The following is an 18,495-nucleotide window of genomic DNA, read 5'->3' on the forward strand; positions in this document are numbered from 1 at the left end:
CTGGAGGTCATTTTGCAGGGCTCTGGCAGTGCTCCTCCTATCCCTCCTTGCACAAAGGCGGAGGTAGCGGTCCTGATCCTGGGTTGTTGCCCTCCTACGGCCTCCTCCACGTCTCCTGAGGTACTGGCCTGTCTCCTGGTAGCACCTCCATGCTCTGGACACTATGCTGACAGACACAGCAAACCTTCTTGCCACAGCTCGCACTGATGTGCCATTCTGGATGAGCTGCACTACCTGAGCCACTTGTGTGGGTTGTAGACTCCGTCTCATGCTACCACTAGAGTGAAAGCACCACCAGCATTCAAAACCATCAGCCAAAAAGCATAGGAACTGAGAAGTGGTCTGTGGTCACCACCTGCAGAACCACTCCTTTATTGGGGATGTCTTGCTAACTGCCTGTGCTTTCCACCTGTTGTCTATTCCATTTGCACAACAGCATGTGAAATTGATTGTCAATCAGTGTTGCTACCTAAGTGGACAGTTTGATTTCACAGAAGTGTGAAATTGTGTTATTTAAGTGTTCCCTTTATTTTTTTTGAGCAGTGTATATTCTTTCAGTCAAAACTTAGGTTGACTTAAGCCTTTCCAGACATTTATTTATTCCCTTCTATCACCACAAACTATTCTACATTCAATGTATCACTGTTGTTTTGGGATGTTAGCAAAATGCTATATTGTGCCATAAATCAGTATTAAATCAATTACTCTAGCAATCCTATCAATAAAAAAATAAGATAAATGATATTGCTATCAAGGACCTAGAACATTCTTTACCAACTCCATTTTACAGAAAGGGTAGACTCACAACAAACTAAGATATTTTAGGCCAACAAAAATGAAACTATCTAAATTCATCCTCTAAATGTTATGGTTTGATAGGAATTTGAATCCAGATGTCCTCAATCGGTCAAGTGTTAAAACTTACTATTGCTTAGTATTTCTATTTACTTTTACTTCATAATTATCTTTCAAGGTTTGGGAAGCTTTGAATCAGAAATCCTCAGTGGTCCAAACTTTTAACTATCATAGTTTTCAATTGTTCCCTTTGTCTATGGAGGAGATTTTCAGTCATCCAGGTGATTGTTGTCCTAAAGGTGCTTTTTCAAAAGGCAACTGGACTTTCTTCGTTTTTCCTTGAAGTTTCACTTCTCATCCAAGAAGCTTCTTCAATTCTGACTGAATAGTGGAGGATGTAAATATAAATCCTTCCATCCTCCACCATTCATTCAGAACTGAAGAAGTATCTTGGATAAGAAATGAAACATCCTCAAAGAAAAATAAAGTCTAGTTACTTTTGAAAAAGCACCTTTGGAATAATTGCTCCTTCTCTTCTTGCTCATTGCTACTTTCAGCATATTTGTCACATATAGAGTTGTCAAACAAGATATTCCACACTTTTTATTATTTGCTTTCACACAGCATTTGAATCAGAAGGAAAGGTGATTGATCAGATAGCAAGGAGGAGGAAGAGCAGGCATACAAAACCATGACAACAGAAGAAAAAAAATCATTTAGAAGACCCAATATCTTCTTAAATCTGATATCAGAAATTACAGAATCTTCTGTTAGACTTAGAGCATTTAACTTACGAATTATTTTCCTTGGATAAAGGAATGGAAGATCTCAAGAACAGTGCTTAGATGAAAATGTGCATTTATTAGCCTGTCTGACCCAGTAAGTAAATTGCAGTAAATGCATTTAATCTTTTAAGCTACAACTTTGCAATCTTGCAATCAGATAACAAACAACAGCAGCAGGATTTACTGTTTTACTATTCAAATTAATGCAAAAGAGGTGCTCTAAACTGACCACACAATAAAGGTGTTGAAAAAATGCCTTGAAGAAACAAACCAAAGCAATCCACATTTGAATATAAAGGGATATAAATTACCAGAATGCTTGAAAAGTTCCCATTTAAGAAATGGGCTGAGTTTACTTATTACATAATAAACTCTTTCCAAAGAAAACAAGGCTAAAAAGCTTTATATTAAATCCTCAACTGAGGAATGAGGGAGAAGCTCCCTTCCTATGCTTATTGCTACAACAGAAATGTATTTTAAGTGAAAGATTGGTTACTTATCCCCTCTTTCTAAGCACCTACCTTGTTAATAGCTAAGCTGAAAGAAAGAAATTCTAAGTGATATACTACCATTCCCTTGTTTCCAACACAAGGGAAGATAGGAGCTCTTTTTCTCCTCCAGGTAGCCTCACACCAAAGTGACATGTGGCCAGGTGGATTGCAAGTACATACCAAGTATTCATTTTGGTCCTGCCTTGTATCGTTTCCTCCCACCTGCTTATTTTCCATGAGGGTAGTTATTTTCCCTGAAGGTGGATGCTGTTGCTTAAAAGATACATTGACAAACTCAATTCCACTAGGTACTACAACTGATATTGAGACAAATCCACCACCTGTTTCTCCAAAGACCAAAGCTTCTCTGTGCTGACCTTCCTCACTAGAGCAAGCTTTCTCCTTTGTCTAGATGTCCTGTCCATCTCCTCTGGAGTCTTCCTATGGCAGAATATTATTTCAAGGCCCCCTCGCCTCCATTCTTCTCTTCTCTTAGCTAGACAAGGGCTTTTCTTAGCAATCTGCTTAGTGCCTTCAAGCAGGCTTTCCTTCTGCCCTTTTCGTGTGGAACATTTGGAAACCGCGAAAGACTTCTGGATTCTTTCTTCTCCACTAACTTCACCCAAAGAATGCAAATGGACAGGACTCAGGACTCTGTGGGTGATCTCATCCAGGAACTTTGAGAACTGGAGCTTCTCCTGTCTTTTTTTGTCTTTTCGTTGAACAAACTCTGAAGAGCTAACATTGTGACATTCAGATGCATGCCTGTCATGTCTCTTGAGGCAAGGTTGAAGGTCATTATACTGTTGTGATTGGTTGCTTTGGGTCAGGGTTTCTACTGAGTTGGATGTTCCCAAGCTTTGAGGCTGCACATTCAGCATCTTTGTCTGTTTCAAGATGCCTTTGAGAGGTAGGTGAGTGGTTGGAATATGGAATTTCCTTGGTGCCAATACCTCAGCAGGTTCTTTGAACATAAGAGAACTTCTACTTTTGAAGGAGCAGATTGGCTTTTGGCCTTCATCTCCAGAAGCCATTAGTGTCTCTACGCTATGGCTCATGAACTTACTGAGCCACTTTTGACTAGGATACTGAGAGTACTTCATACTCTGTTTCTCTACTTTCCAGCTGGGAAGTACAGCAGAAGATAGATTCCAACTCTTCAGGTTTAGCTCTCCTTGGCATAGTGCTACTTTCTTGTCACTACTTGACTCCAAAGACAAGGAAGGAAAGTTAAAATTGCAAACCTCCTCATACCCATCCACCTGCCGTTTAAGGTCATCTGTCCTGATACAGCTGAACCCCTTTTGCAGATACACCAGATCCTTAACTGCCTTGATTTCAGTTACCTGATTCTGCTCTGCCAAAATCACACCATCATATTCATCACACAGAATGGGCAGCTCATGATGAATCTCACGATGTTGTGGTGGAGCCTTACGGTAAGGCTTCTTGGAAGGTACTGTGCTTGTCATTGTCTTTCTTGCTTGATTTTCACCACAGGTCACCTGCCAATAGCAGAAATTACAAAAAAAGAGTCATAGATGCCCCCAAAGCCAAGCATGTTTTCAGGAGACAATCAAAAATCTGCTGACTCACAATAGCCATATAATCCAAGAACAGAGGAAAGCTGCAGGCCAGAGTGTGGGAATAGTAACTGCAGTATAAAGAAAGAGCAGAAGAAAAAACACAGCGGTGTCAGCCCAGCTAGTGAGAGCAAAAGCAAGTTCATCCTTTCACTGCGTGTGATGTACACACACACACACACACACAAACACACACACGGCATGTGTCCAGATTATATATAGCATATGAGCACAAACCTTGGAGCAAAATATTGATTGGGCTCTTTAGGAAAGGCCAAAAACATTCCAGACAACAGTGACAAACTAGACAGGAGCTCTTGATCTAATGCTGTCAGAGCCAACAATGACAACAGAGAATAAGCTGAAGATATGAAATATAAGACAAGCTGGAATAGTTGTATGCTTGAATCAATTAAAGGCAAATTATTTTTGAATGAGAGAAGGACACAAACAGCCCAAAGAAACATCCGCTGTTAATTCTTCCTCAAAAGCCAAGGGCAAAGCCAAAGACAGATCCTAAATGGAAAATGCAAGCATTTCCAAAACTGAAGGTGGCTATTCATACAATAAATATCAGAGTAGTGACCAACAAATATCATAAAAATAGTCTTATATCCATAAAATGCATCAAAAATAAGTACTATCATATTTCAAATATTTAAAAAGCAGAAAACATACAGGATAGGCTTCACCCACACAGCAGTAGAGTTCATCCACAAATGATAAATCAATTTCCCCATTCTTCCCCAATATATATATTGCATAACTATATATATACCAGACATACTATGCAGTTTCTAATAGGGATAAATAGCTAAGGTTATATGAACTGCTAGATTAGGCTTTCATTATCTGTGATATAGCAAACACAGCATTTAAGTTACTATCAGATGGCACAACGAGCCTGTCAGCAAAGACGAGGTGCGTCTGACCCCCTTTGGAAACCAGGCAGGCTGGCTTCAAACCAGTATGGCCATGATAATCTCCCCAGAGTATTCAACAGTGTTGTAGCCTATCTCTATCTACAGCATATCTATATTGCATTTAAAGAGTACTGTACATAGTATGCTATTATGCATGCTATCATCATTCAGGATCAATACAGAACTGTCTATTGACAATAACTGCAAGCAGAACTCACTTCAGTTCATACTAAGGTAGAAATATAGCATGAATATAATTAATAAGATTGACATACCTATCTTGTAAAAACAATGCAAAGCATTGTAAGAAACTGACAAAGAATGCTCATAGCAAAGATCAGTAAGGTCAGAAGAGGCTGAAAAAAAAAAGAAATATTGTAAATCAGACAACACTTTGCAGAAAGGAGCTTATCTCCTTTGCAAGCAAGCAGTTTCTTGTCTATTTCCTCCTGTACAAGGAATGCATGTCCTTGAGCCAACAACGCAATAAGATCTAGTACTCATAGTCATAAGGGGCTTTGCAATCCTCAAGAACTAGCATGTTGCAATGCTTGGTTAAAGCAGACCAAAAGGTAAAGAAGAATATAGGGAGGAACACAGAATCTCCAAGGAATTTCATTCTGTGTAGCACCCAGAGTCACTCTTCCAAATTAAACAGAAATGTGATGAAGCCATATTATTTCTTCTGTCCCTGATTCAATAAAGATCCTACTGTATAAATGGAGGTATGCTACTGTATATTAGAAACAATATTTTACTGTAACCATACAATCATAGGAAAACTGGACTTAGCAACAACCTCTGAGAGAGAACTAGTAAGCTGATGATCCATAAAAATTCCAGTAGAATGCAAAATCATTTGGCTATTTCTCCCATCTTTTAATTCCACTATTTAAAAAAAAACAAAGATTTTATTTTATTCACCAGTTGTTAGAAATTTCACAGAATTAAAATGGCTATAAATTCACTCCTTAAAGTATCATTGAGAAAACGTGTCTTACACATATAATGCAACGATTTGCATTATAGGAGTCACAAAAGTGATAACTCTTGGTATCGGAAGCCTGTCCTCAGAAAGCCTTTCTCTATGTCAATATTTCGCATAGTAGGAAGGATCCTGGTTTAGTAATAAGATCACATACTTTTAGTCTATCACACTCACCAGTTTAAAGGATCAGCTGCCCATGATAGGAAATACAGTACTGGAATAGCTGAAATTAGTATAGACAATACTGGAGACAAGACAGCTCTGAGTCAGCTGAACAAATACTCTGATCTAGCATAACGTAGCTTCTTTGGTTCATCTCCCCCATATCAGGAACAACATGAAGCCTCCTTGAAGAAATAACTGAAATGGAATCTTATAGAGAGAGGTGCAGTCCTCAGGCTACATGAAACTTATAGGCAATGCTCACAGTAATGTAATGGATATACTGAAATACTTACCAATCTGGGTTCTGATCTGAAGTCTGAAAAAGGCACTCAATCCAAGGATCTAAGAGTTGGGGGGAAAAAAGACATCCAGCTTATCATGAATACCTCCTCTACCTCAAATGTTTCAGCTTGAGGAACCTGCAATTTCTGTTGTTTTAAAGCACTCCCAACACTGAAGTTGCAGAACACCTACTGAAGTAAAGTACTTTATCCACGATTGGAAATATTCGGTGATCCAAATAGGACTATAAGGATTCTTTCAGTTTACAAACTTTACTGTTTGTTACAACTGGAAGATAAGATCTTTAAAAATTAAGCTGTGATTGAGACCAAATTATATTCAGTCATGAATATGACCAGAGTGGAAAATAAGCTTTTACATCAACAAGAGGATAAAGGAAAATTCTATTCTTAGATGCCTAAGTAAAGATTTCATTTTCAAACTTTTTTGTTTGTGGGGGTTTTTTGTACAATGTGCTAGTGTTCAAGCATTTTATTGTATAAAACCAAGTTTTAAAGGCTGGTTTCCCATCAAAGACCATCTGTAATGCCATTTCCCATTTTAAAAAAATTGAGGTTCTGAGGTACAATCCTCCCATCTTCCGTACTATACATCCAAAGGCCTAAAAAGCAACCTGTACAAATAGTAACTTAGAACTGCCATACTTTAACATTTGACCTAAACTTAAATATGGTTAATTTGCAAATGACACTGAAAAGATTAAGTAGAAAGACCTCAAGCTTCAAAATTAATAGAGCAGGAAGTCAGCAAGGCTTGTATAAGCTGCTGAAACAAGTCTTATAGATGCCCTGCTATTGGCCTTGCCCCAACAAGTTTGTTGGCCCCTTTCCTTACTACAGTGTTTTCTTTGGGCCTCAATGAATACAGAATAAACAATCTCACAATAGCACAGCTGGGGAAAAAGCAGCTCAAAAAAGGACTCACTATGTTTTGCAATTCCATACAAGTAAAGAAAAACTTTCTGAACATCTTTTTTTTTAAAAAAAAAATCTTATGTATGAGGGGGAAAGCAGGTATAAGATCTGTCCTGCTTAATTCCTTTCCTAAATCTCAGTTTATATCTACCAGGATTTTCTGTACTTCCTGCCGTGAATAGCCCCCAAGATTAATAGAATATAAATAATTCCTAATTATTTATCAGCATATCATAAAAATATTGTGAAAAGCCATTTTATGAGGATGATTATTAATTCATTGATTTATTATGGAAATGTTTGGAAACAAACTAATTGCAACTGGTAGGAAAATCCCAAGGGAAAGCCAATGTGTTGAAGTTTACTATCAAACATGTGCTCCAAGAGATTATTTCCTCTAATATTATATTACTTACTACCATTATAGCTGCACTGCGCAATGGAGCCTCTCCTAATAACTGGTGGATTTTCCAGCCTATCTATCATAGGGAAACAAATTAGCTTCCACTGAAGTTTATTTTAAATATATACTAAATAGGTTGATAGTAGGGCTAGTTGTATGGTTTTTATTGTACAAATAACAAAATGATTGGTCAGTTAATGCATTTGGCATATTTTATTTTTATTTTTACTTTAAATTTAATGCAATGGTTTTAATCCTACATAAATTGGTTCTAGAAGAAAAAATATGATCTTGGTTATTCTATTATCATTTCATGCAAGGTAGCATACTATCTTTCATTATTATCGTTTAAGGAAAATAGCAACACATGGCACCATTTTCCTATTTTGCTAATTTAAATTAGATTGCTGAAGGACTACCCTAGATTCTACAGTATGTGATAGACAGGGAATTTATTTTACTGAAAAGTGATCTTTATTTTCTTTTAAATAAGGTGTATTTGTTTGCTTGTTTATACAATAATTCAAGCCAGTCCTTGATATCTCCCAATCAAAATACTGCCAATTAATTTTACAGCTCAGCAGAGATGTACCAAAAAGGTATAGAGGTATAATTCCTATATATGTCAACAGTCTTGTTAAACTAGAAAAAATAGTTTTGTTGAACTAAAATGGCAATGACTTTATAATGCAAAGAGAATAATCACAAATTGTATATAAAGGTCATGTCAGGATTCATCATATAATTTTTGCAAAAAGAACATTAAATACAATTTACTTTTGTAGTCAAAACAAAATGTTTGTACTCTTGTTAGTACTGTATGCTTTCAAAGCTTTTGATTACTTAAGCTGATGTTATTGCTATAAAAAGCTACGTTCTGAAAATCCTTTATGATTGCGCATAATTCAAACATAAGCAGATCAAAAGCCATTGTTTAGGGAAATAACATGACATCAAAAAGCTTAGCCTGTTTCGGGGAATAAAGAAAGGGATTTTTTTCTTCCCAATTGAATCACTAGCTAGATTAATAAAAGCAGCAGTCAAAATAAAAAAAATAAGATAAAAAATAATCCACATAAAAGCAAATTAACCATACATATAAATTGCTTTTCATATTTAAAACTTTACACAGTTTAGACTTTTTAATCTTAAGAATTTTGGATGCATTGATTTAAAAATAAATCTGAAATGCGAAAACATCATTTAATCCAAAGAATTAAAACAATAAGAAACTAGAAAAAAAATTAAATCACTATTTCTTGATTAGACACTGTCCTCTAAATCACCACCTGTTGTCTTATTTCAAATGCTGTCAAACACCCTAACTTAATAAAATGGAAAATAATAATAAAAAATGTAGCCATGATAATAACAAAAAATATAGCTTTAGAAAAATAAAAAGCAAAAATGACATTCAGCTATTAAAACTAAAGAATTAAAAATCTCTAATTTTGTTTGAGAACAGCTTCTTACAAAACAATTTGTTTCCATCAGATAAATAGGTCATAATTCACAGTCCACTTTATATGGCTTTTCCATAGGCTTGGTGCCCATGGGCAAAAATATTTGCATCTTCAGAGCAGCCTTTTCTGATGACTCAAATGAGTATCACAAATTTGTCAGTGGGGAAAAACTGAAGAACCTACTACAAAGAAGTAGCTTGATTCAATAGAAGTATGAACAAATTTTCCTTAAAAATAATCATTCAGGACAAAACTTTGCATAAAATATCAAATATCTTTGAGATTTGTTGCATCTTTCTTTCAAAAGGAACCAAAGTCCAGGTATTTATAATATACAAGAGTACAGAATAGTACCTAATCTAAAAGCATATGGGAAATAAATTAGGGCAGGGACATTTAAATTCACCTTTGGGAAAATATATCATTCGATACCTACCTACCTTATAAATCCAAATAAAACAACCCAGGAAGAATAAGGCAATCAAAAATATTAGTCAATGATATCGCCTCCACTATTACACTATACATTCTATCATGTTTCTCTTCCGCTGGAGAAGGGATTTTTATTTACATATGTGGCTTAAATGTCCTGAAATATAGCAATCTGGGGATCTGGTAAAGAACATAATCTCAGGCATTATACACCAGAGAATTACAGCTTTATCTTGATGTTTTAACACTTTTATAATGTGTATGAACTTAGTGCATTTTATGCTAAGAGCAGCATATATAAAAACTGCTATGTATTGGAAATACTATGAGGTGAATTGTTCCATTAAGGAATTGCACTGAGAGAATAAAATTAACGGAAAGAAAGTTACTACTTTTGTCAACATATCAAAGCAACATTTGGGGGGGATTATAAAAATCTTTTCTAATATATATCTTTAGGCAGACCTTTGATAAACAGAAAAGGAGGATCTTTGTATCAGTTCTCATAAGAAACATGGAAGTGTTCATGTAGAACAATTTATCTTTTTTTACTGTTACTGTAAGTACATATATATAAAATAAAACATTTAAAAATATTTTAATTGCAGGCCCTTTGGGGGATGCTTTCCCCTTCTGGATTTAGGGAATAAGCAATCACAGAAAGAACTTTCTGCTAGTGCTTCTCTGGTTTCATCTGTCATTTCAGTCCCTGGCAAAGGACTCGCTATGTTCCCAAATAGTGCAAAACATTGAATTGTGTTAGTTTCTTCTCTAGTGCTGGTGTTTCCCTGTAACACTGTTGCTGTTGTCTTATTCATTTGTTGAATTTCTCTGCAATCAGTTTTAATGTGTTTGTAAATACCTTGCCTAAGATCGTGTTATTGAAGATAAGGGAAGAAGTTTGGATTCCTAAAAAGGATTCCTGGAAGCCCAAGGGATGATGTTATTATTTCCAATTATCAAGCCCTGCATAACTCTTTTCCTTCTTTCTGGATTACATTATGTTATAGCAACAAATGCTGGAAGTTATGCACGTACATACATACCTGCATACATGCATTCATACCTACATATTTGTATATGTTTGTATATATGTATATAAAATAATGAGAAAATTTTTTGTTAAGTAATTCCAAATTTTTCTCATTTGGCAAAGGATTCTCAAGTTATGGACTTAAATCGACAACAGCAACAATAAAAAACCTCAAAGACCCTATTCACTAGCAATCTTTGATATTTATTATTTTTTAAAAAAGTTTTGTATTAATCCCTTTAAATTAAATTGCTCTACTGTACTACAAAGATCTGGTCTATGTTTACTGAGAGCTGGAGTAATAAACCCCTCATCAACTTCCTGGAAATTGCTTATCTATCACTTGATTGAACTAATCTTGCTTGTTACACTAAACAATTTTTTGCTTTAGTTCTACTTCATCAATCCCACCCAAAATAAAGCTTTTGAGGTACAATGGTAAGATCAGTACAAAAAGTTATAAAATCCCCAAATAGGTCTCTCATAAAATAAAGATATTTACAGACCTAAAGTGATGTCCTGTCCAAACATGTTTGTCCACGTGGCTTCAAAAGTAGTCTCCTAACTGCATCCAACAGAATCTGGCTGAAGGCTCCTGAAACTTGAGAAATGAAATCCTGCATGAGTTACTAATCAGCCTGACACACAAACAATTATAATAACTTGCAGGAATTAGGACTACTCTAATTCACATTTTCTAAGGAGAGCTAAACAGAACCGTCAAGCTACAATTTGACAGGGTATTGGAATTCTGAAATTATCATCCACAATTTAAAAAAAAAAATCCAGGTAGACCTGAAACTTGATGACCATGCTACTGGCAAGAATCTTAGATTTCTTTTATAGCCTGTTTCCCTGGAATAAATTTTAGCCTTGGGACAAAAGCCATCCAAATATCATTGTTTCCGGGCCTGGGTTTGGTGTGTTAGTGGAGCTTTTTTTTTAACTGTTAATGGCTGCTTGCCTCCAAGCTATTATATATTTTGTGATATGTTTTTGATTGTTTTAAGCTATAGGTAGGATGTTATAAGCTGCCTAGAATATTTTATTTATAATAAATAAATAACAATTATGCAAATATTTTCATCAGTTTACTACCTCATGATTCTGGCAATAATCATGGCAGTTCAACTTGATTTGCAATAAAATGAGCACAAACTTTCAGAATGGGGCTAATTCTTGCCACATGAATAGATTTCAAAACAAGTTCATGGAGCTTAAAATTGTAATTGATTTGCACAAATAATTGCATTAGTTCAGGCTAAAGATTACAAAAGACACAGTTAATACTATAAAGGGGGCTGCCTTTTCAAAATATAATGTAAACTTTAGTATATAGTTTAAACTTCAGATTAAAAATCGAATTTTAAGAACTACTTTAATTGCTTGTAGCCTTTTCATACTCTTAGCTGCACACTGCAAATAGATAAAATACAGGTGCTGAGGTCTACTATATAGATTTTCCTCTCTTCTAGATTTAACTCCAATTAGACTGCTTTCTGGGAATTATGACAACATTTTAGAATATTTAATAATCATTACGCATTTAAATAATTAGTTACCTAGGAGAGCCTAGCTAAAGAGATGAGACTATTAAAAAGAGAATAACCAAATTGAAATTTCCTAACTCTTATGAAATAGTTACTAAATTTATCATTTAAAAGAACCTATACAAAGCTGCTTGCAAATGAAGATTGTTTTAAAAGCATTTCTAAACTGCCTATGTTTATTTCTTAAATTTATATGCCGCCCATCTTGTCACTGAAAGGAACTCTGGGCAGCTTTTGGTTCTTCCCATTTCTAAAAAGCATTTTATTTCCCTAAGAATTATTGTTTAAGATTTCTTCAGCACTCTCCATCCTGAAGCCCTTTATAAATGCTAAGAACACATGTACAAGCACATGCACTCTGTTTCCAAAAACAACATATGTGCCTCCAAAAAAGGTTCATCATGTTGCTGCAAAACTATGGGGGGGAAACATGCAACAACAGGAAGTTCTACAGCTGGCTAACCGGTTACAAACAGCGGCAATCTTTACAGCTGAAGTTTATGAAAGATGTTACCCAATTTAATTAGGGCCATCTTGAGAAGCAAAAGTTCAGTTTTTTCAGTTTACAGGTTTTTTTTTCAAAACATTCCTATAAAGTAAGTTGGCAAGTATCAGTTGAAGTTCACATATCTTAAAAGTTGCTAAGGTTGAGAAAAACTATGGTAAAGGAAGGAACCCTCAAAAGTTCAATTCCCAGTCTACAGAGCAAAAAAACTATGCAAGCCATGATTCCATTTTCTTTCATCTCACTGTATGCTGGCTGGGGAATTCTGGGAGTTGATATCCACATATCTTCTTAAGGTTGCCAAGATTGAGAAACACTGTTCTATCAGTAATAAATTCCCAAAATGGCTTAAATCCCAAAGCTTTAGTCATGAATATCTTAATACAATTTGGCAAAACAAAACTCTTTATAGTTATGTGAAAATTAGGTAAATGATTCTCTACTCCTGAAAAAATTTCCTAAGAGACCATCTTGACAGTAATAATGCTGCGTAACATACAAAACCCACAACCAGATAAATTTAAGATTCACTAAATTGTTGAGTAAGTAAATTAGCATGTACTTACTGATTTTAATAGCAGTCTTCACACAGAGAACTCACAGCCTAGAAGAAGAAAAAAAGTAGATTATTTATATGTCAGCCCAAAGTTGACATAAGGTGGTACAAGACAATCCTGTGAATTCTGGACATACTTTATAAGGCAAGATGCAATAATGGCACTTACACTATAATTCCAATACTTACACTAGCTATAGAACTTGACTTTACAATATAGCACATGACAAAAATCAAACTATAATTATGACAACTATTTTTTTTCAGCTAGTGAAGACCAGCTTTGCTAAACATATGAAAATCCACTTAAATTGCAGGCAGCTGCCCGCTTGTTTCCAACTATTCTTTAACCTTAAAAGTAGTATTTGAGGCAGTAATAAGAAACAGAAGATAGTAAACTTCCTTAAGAGAAAAAAAGATGATTATTTATCTATGATGAGCTGGAGGGTGCTATGTAGCCTGATGACAGCTTCAATGGCAATTTTGCAGTTTTTTTAAAAAGACACAGAAGCACACAACTACCCATAATATGTAGTTTGATCCCATGTTTACCAATTTGTGCTGGCAATGAAATAAATCTGTCATATTAATTTTTCTCCAGGAGAGGGTGCTTTAGTACAAGCAAAAAAGCAATGCTATTGTCATATGGATTCAAGCGTATGAAGGTAGTTTTAAATAGACCAAGCCCCTAGCCACTTATTATTAATAAATCAACCTAAAAAGATGGTTTCATGAATTTCTGCATAATTTATCATCACCCCAGCAAAACAGAGAATATCAAGTGGAGAACACAGAGATACCATTTTATTTTGTTATGCATTAAAATACAAGACAGTCTATAAGGATATCCAGAAATCAGTAAAAACCCGGGATCCACTTTTTTAGGTATTAACCAGCAGGCATCTTATACACAGTTCTAGACACAGCTTCAAAAATATTTCTTATATCAAATTACATTATAATCCCATACAAGCTATTTATATTACACAATGATCCTAACCTTCCATCACTTTAAATTCACCCGTGGCACAATGAACACTGGTGGATCTTAGTAGAAATTATTAGGTTACAGTCTCTGTGAATCTTGACACAGATATTAATCTTGATCACAGTTATGTGGTCTACCATTCTATACAAAATACAAAAAGGCCCTTGTGAAGAGAAGAAAAGGGCCATCTTTTCACCTATTTTAGAGAAAGCTAGCACTTCTAAAACGGTAAAATTGATGTGGTTAATTTTAGATAATGTATTTGATTTTAAGTTCAGTAAATCATGTTTGGTATATCAATCTATTAAAACAAAAATAAAATGAAAGAAACTTAGCTGAGAATAACATTTCAGGAAAAGACAACCCCCTCTCCCATTCCCAAACAGTTCCTTGGGCTGTCATGATCTTCCTTTATTATGTAGCCTGACAAGACCCAAATATCTGAATGAAGGAATTATGTCATTTTCTTGATATGCAAAATATTCCTACCATCAAAATGCATCCTATTTCAACATCATTTTGCACAGGGTACCGTTTGAGAAATGTAGCAGATAACCCATCAGCAAGTACCTGACTAATAATATGACAGATGCATGGAAGAAAAGTCTCCTCAAATGATCTTAAGTCTATTAAAGGGGAGGAAACACTATTTCTTTTTGAGCTAGAAGTAGTTAGGTGATATTGCTCATTGGGCTGGCCTTTGGAAAGACTGTTTCTTCCTGCAGAGTTTGACCTGTTTTGGTTGTTTAACGTAAATTCAATTCCTCTGATTTCACAAGTATGGAGAAGCCTGAGTTTAAACATAGTAGTCTGCAATTGCATCTCTGAGCCCTCCTACTTATGTGCCTGCAGGCCACCAGGTGTGGCCAGGAATGGCACAAGCTACACATTGAACACACCTTTGATGTGGAGCTGAAACCATGTAGCTGTAGGGCATGAACAGCACGCCGCCTGCCGCCATGCTGACTCTATACACAGGAATGCAGGCTTAAACCACAGGCCAAGAAAGGCAAACACACTGCATTCCACGAAAGGCACAGAACAAAAACAAGCAGCCAAGCCCACGTGTCCTCCATACCACCTTGAAATACACCAGCTATAGACGTCCACAACTTCCTCAGTCATGCACTGGAGAAAGCACAGGAGCTACCAACATCTGCTTTGGCATAAAATAAAGAAGATGAAAGGATAATTTAATTTAAAAGGAACAAAAAAAGGATGCTGAAGGAATTTAACATTTTGAGCCAGCCAGGTCTCCAACATTTATTGCCAGTGAACTCAAGCATGCTGTCCCCCATGGCATACCTAATTAACCTCAAATACCAACCACTGGAGAGCCTTTATTCTTGCACAATGTCACACCCTCCACTTAGCTGTCCTTAAAGGGCCAATACAGGAAGATTCCCTACCCACAGAGACAATTTCCTTTGTCCTAGGTAGAGGCTAATATTTGGAATAGACTCTCCTGCTTGAGCAGGTTGGACTAGATGACCTCCAAGGTCCCTTCCAACTCTGTTATTCTATGAATCTACAACCATAAACACATCGAAACAGCAGAGCCATGTGGTACTTCTAGAAAGTTGGAAGACCATAAGTTCAAGTTCTGTCTTAACTATGGAAGCTAACTAGGTGACTTTGGTCCAGTCATTCTCTCTCAGCCCAACCCATCTCACAGGGTTGTTGTTCTGAGGAAAACAGGAGGAGGAAGATGGATATGTTTGCTACCTTGAGTTATTTGTAAATATAACTAAGGCAGGAAATAAATGAATGGATGAATCAATCAATCCCAGAGCACACGGGACAATTCTATACCTCCTTGATGACTGCAGATACTAATCTGGCTACAAGATAGGAGCTCTCGCCTCACAATTAGGAGACTGTGAGTTTGATCCTAGGTAAAGGCTAATATTTGGAATAGACTCTCCTGCATGAGCAGGGACTAGATGATCTCCAAGGTCCCTTCCAACTCTGTTGTTCTATGTTGCCAGGTTCTATGGAGCAGTACTCAAAATCCATAAGATGTTGATCTACCCAATCCATAAACTAGTTTTAATAAGCATTTAGTTCATTATTTAAAAGTACTTTATGTTATGAAAGACAGTTTGCCATATGCTAACTTTTTTCACTCCACACCTTCAATTTTTAGATGTGTTTTTTACATATATTTTAACTTTTAGCTGTTTTAAAAAATTAAATTTTGATGTAACTTTTATGCTGTTTATAATCCTGTGTACCTCACTCTCCTTATGATGGTATATTTTTTGTTATACATACTTTTAATATCCTTTAGGGTTTTTTAAACTAATTGTTTGTATCCCAGTCTCCTTATCCTGGTCTATGACAATAAATATTTGATTCATGTATTCATCATCAGGACAAGTTTCAAGAGAAGTCTCTAATATACTTTAAAAAAAAATTTATATAGAAGGGCAGTGGTGATGATTCCCAGAATCATCACCACTGCCCTTTTATATAAAATTACTATAAATGTAAGTCCAAAATTCTAGCTGAATTATGAAGTTTTTTGTGTGGCTCTACTGTGTCTCAGACGTGATTGTTTTGACTTATAGGATAGCCCATATTTTAAAATACACCTCTGGGCAGCTCACAGCAATAAAACCAAAAATCAGCACCATCAATCCATACAATCCTTAAGCTCCAACCTTACCTGATCCCCATGGGTGGGGGAGAGCCAAAGCCCTTTTACAGTTTTCCAGAAGGCTAAAGGGATGGATCCAAGGGGAAGGGAGTTCCACAGTCAAGGGCTGATAGCGAGTCTCACTAGATGGCAACACTTAAAGGACAAGACCCCAGAAAGTGCCTACTCTATCTAGTCTAATGTAGCAGGCAGATAGTCTCAGAGAGTGGTGGTCCCCCAAATACCCCATCCTTTACTTAGTTATAAAATTGAATACTTTGATTTCCTTCATTATTTTTTTATCAGGGCAAGTAGCATGACTGAAAAACCAACTGTATTACTTTGACATATTAGTGCCCTAATATAATAATAGCAGTGGCTAGACAATGAACAGGAAGCCTTATAACTCCATTACAAATGAATTGTAACCATTTTTTTCCAAGTACAAACAGCTGTCCACAATACACAGAATAATGTAAGTGTGCTGCACTAATAATACACAATAAAAGGGCATTACTGAAACAGTAAACTTTCTTTCAGGAAGAGCTACTGCCTATCTTTCTGACAAACTCAGATAAAGCTGAACAGCACACACATACACACCCTCCATTTTCCTCATACATGTTCTACTTTTAAGCCTGTGGGTTTGAAATACTGATTGTGGGTTATTGTTTTTTCATCAAAGACCCTGTGTTTAATATAGGACTGACTTGAAATGACCCTGTAGTAAATTACACAACTCCTTTTACAGACAAGAAACCTAAACCGGAATGCTGTAAAGAGTAGGAGCAGGCTGGAACACATTGACAAGGTAAACACAATCCAGTTCATGACTTTGTGTATTCCAAGACAACTACTTCACATTCTTCACCAACCACTCTGGAAAACACTTTTTCCCCAATGTATTAAGGCCGGGAACAAGAAGTTTGTAGGGTGGTCACATTCATTTCCCAAGTGACCCAAAAGCAACAAAGTAAAAGCACATGTCAGAGGGGAAAAACCAGAAGAAAATGGAGAAGCCCTTCTACCAGTAATCCACTTCCTGACTGACAAGCCTCGTCTGTCTTGTCTATGAAGGCTGCAATTCACCCGGAATTCAGATGGTCAGGAAAGCAATGGACCCAGAGGAGGTGTTTCTACAGCTCACCCACTCCCACCCACATTTATTCTTTGTGTGTTTTACAGCATCTCAGGGCATGGCCCTCATCCTGCCACTGGTGGGCGGGCAGAGCTAGAGAGAAGGGGCCCTTTATAATTGTAGTGTTGCAATCTGCCAGCCTGGCCAGGCAGCCTGTTCCTGCCTGCACATATTAAATACCTTATAACTGATTACACCCCCATGGGGCATGATTAGCAGTCTCCAGAGAACAAAGTCTACTTTCATAGGAATAAGAAGAGACACGTACTACTAACTTACTATATACAGCTGGGCAAAGAGTAAAACAAGAAGAACGAAACTCAGTTGTATGCCCACTATTTCTTTCATTCCTCCTAACCCACCCACATCTTTCTTCATTGCTTACAGAGACTCTGAATGTTTTTCAAGAAGAAATAGGCAGGGATAAGACTAAGAAGTCCTGCGTCTAAGAAAGCATTGTCTTCCATTAAAAAAAAAGAGAGATGCTGATGCTGCATGAAATATTAGTTAAAACAGGAGATCAGAGTCTTCGGCTAATATATGATTAATTTAATTCAGACAGATAACCAACATGATGCAACATTAAAACTAAATTTTAATGGGGGGGAGATGTCATCACTTTCAATAGCAGCAAACACCCAGAAGCAGGAAAGAGTGAGTTAGAAATCTATCTCATGTAAGCCATGCCTTGCCTGCTAAACAAATAAGAGTAAAGGCTTGTCTGACTCATTGGGTTAACCTGGGGGCAGGTAGCAAACAGCATGTAGATTCTTGTTTCATTTCAGGGCATAATGTAGCTTTCTCCCACTTATTATGAAAGTTTCTAGTCCTCATTAGTATTT

At 36.2% G+C, this 18,495-nt stretch overlaps 1 protein-coding gene across 5 annotated transcripts in view; it reads right to left on the minus strand.

Annotated features, from left to right (window-relative positions):
- Positions 1–18,495, minus strand: part of TJAP1 (tight junction associated protein 1) — a 60,869-nt gene that overhangs the window by 21,387 nt on the left and 20,987 nt on the right. For 3 of the 5 annotated variants that reach the window (XM_026695540.2, XM_087935737.1, XM_087935744.1), the window contains exons 2-6: positions 12,900–12,937; positions 10,785–10,879; positions 6,024–6,072; positions 4,853–4,933; positions 3,418–3,576 (exon numbers count right to left, since the gene is read on the minus strand). In XM_026695540.2, the coding sequence (XP_026551325.2) occupies positions 3,418–3,543 (126 nt within the window). In that variant the 5' untranslated portion in view covers positions 3,544–3,576; positions 4,853–4,933; positions 6,024–6,072; positions 10,785–10,879; positions 12,900–12,937. Of the gene's footprint in view, positions 1–2,457; positions 3,359–3,417; positions 3,577–3,667; positions 3,726–3,891; positions 4,016–4,852; positions 4,934–6,023; positions 6,073–10,784; positions 10,880–12,899; positions 12,938–18,495 lie in introns of those variants that run through there. The other 2 variants (XM_087935752.1, XM_087935748.1) reach the window with 2 other exon arrangements.

This window comes from Pseudonaja textilis, chromosome 1 (assembly GCF_049901715.1).
Source record: "Pseudonaja textilis isolate UNSWEBS1 chromosome 1, rPseTex1.2, whole genome shotgun sequence".
Lineage (NCBI taxonomy): Eukaryota > Metazoa > Chordata > Lepidosauria > Squamata > Elapidae > Pseudonaja > Pseudonaja textilis.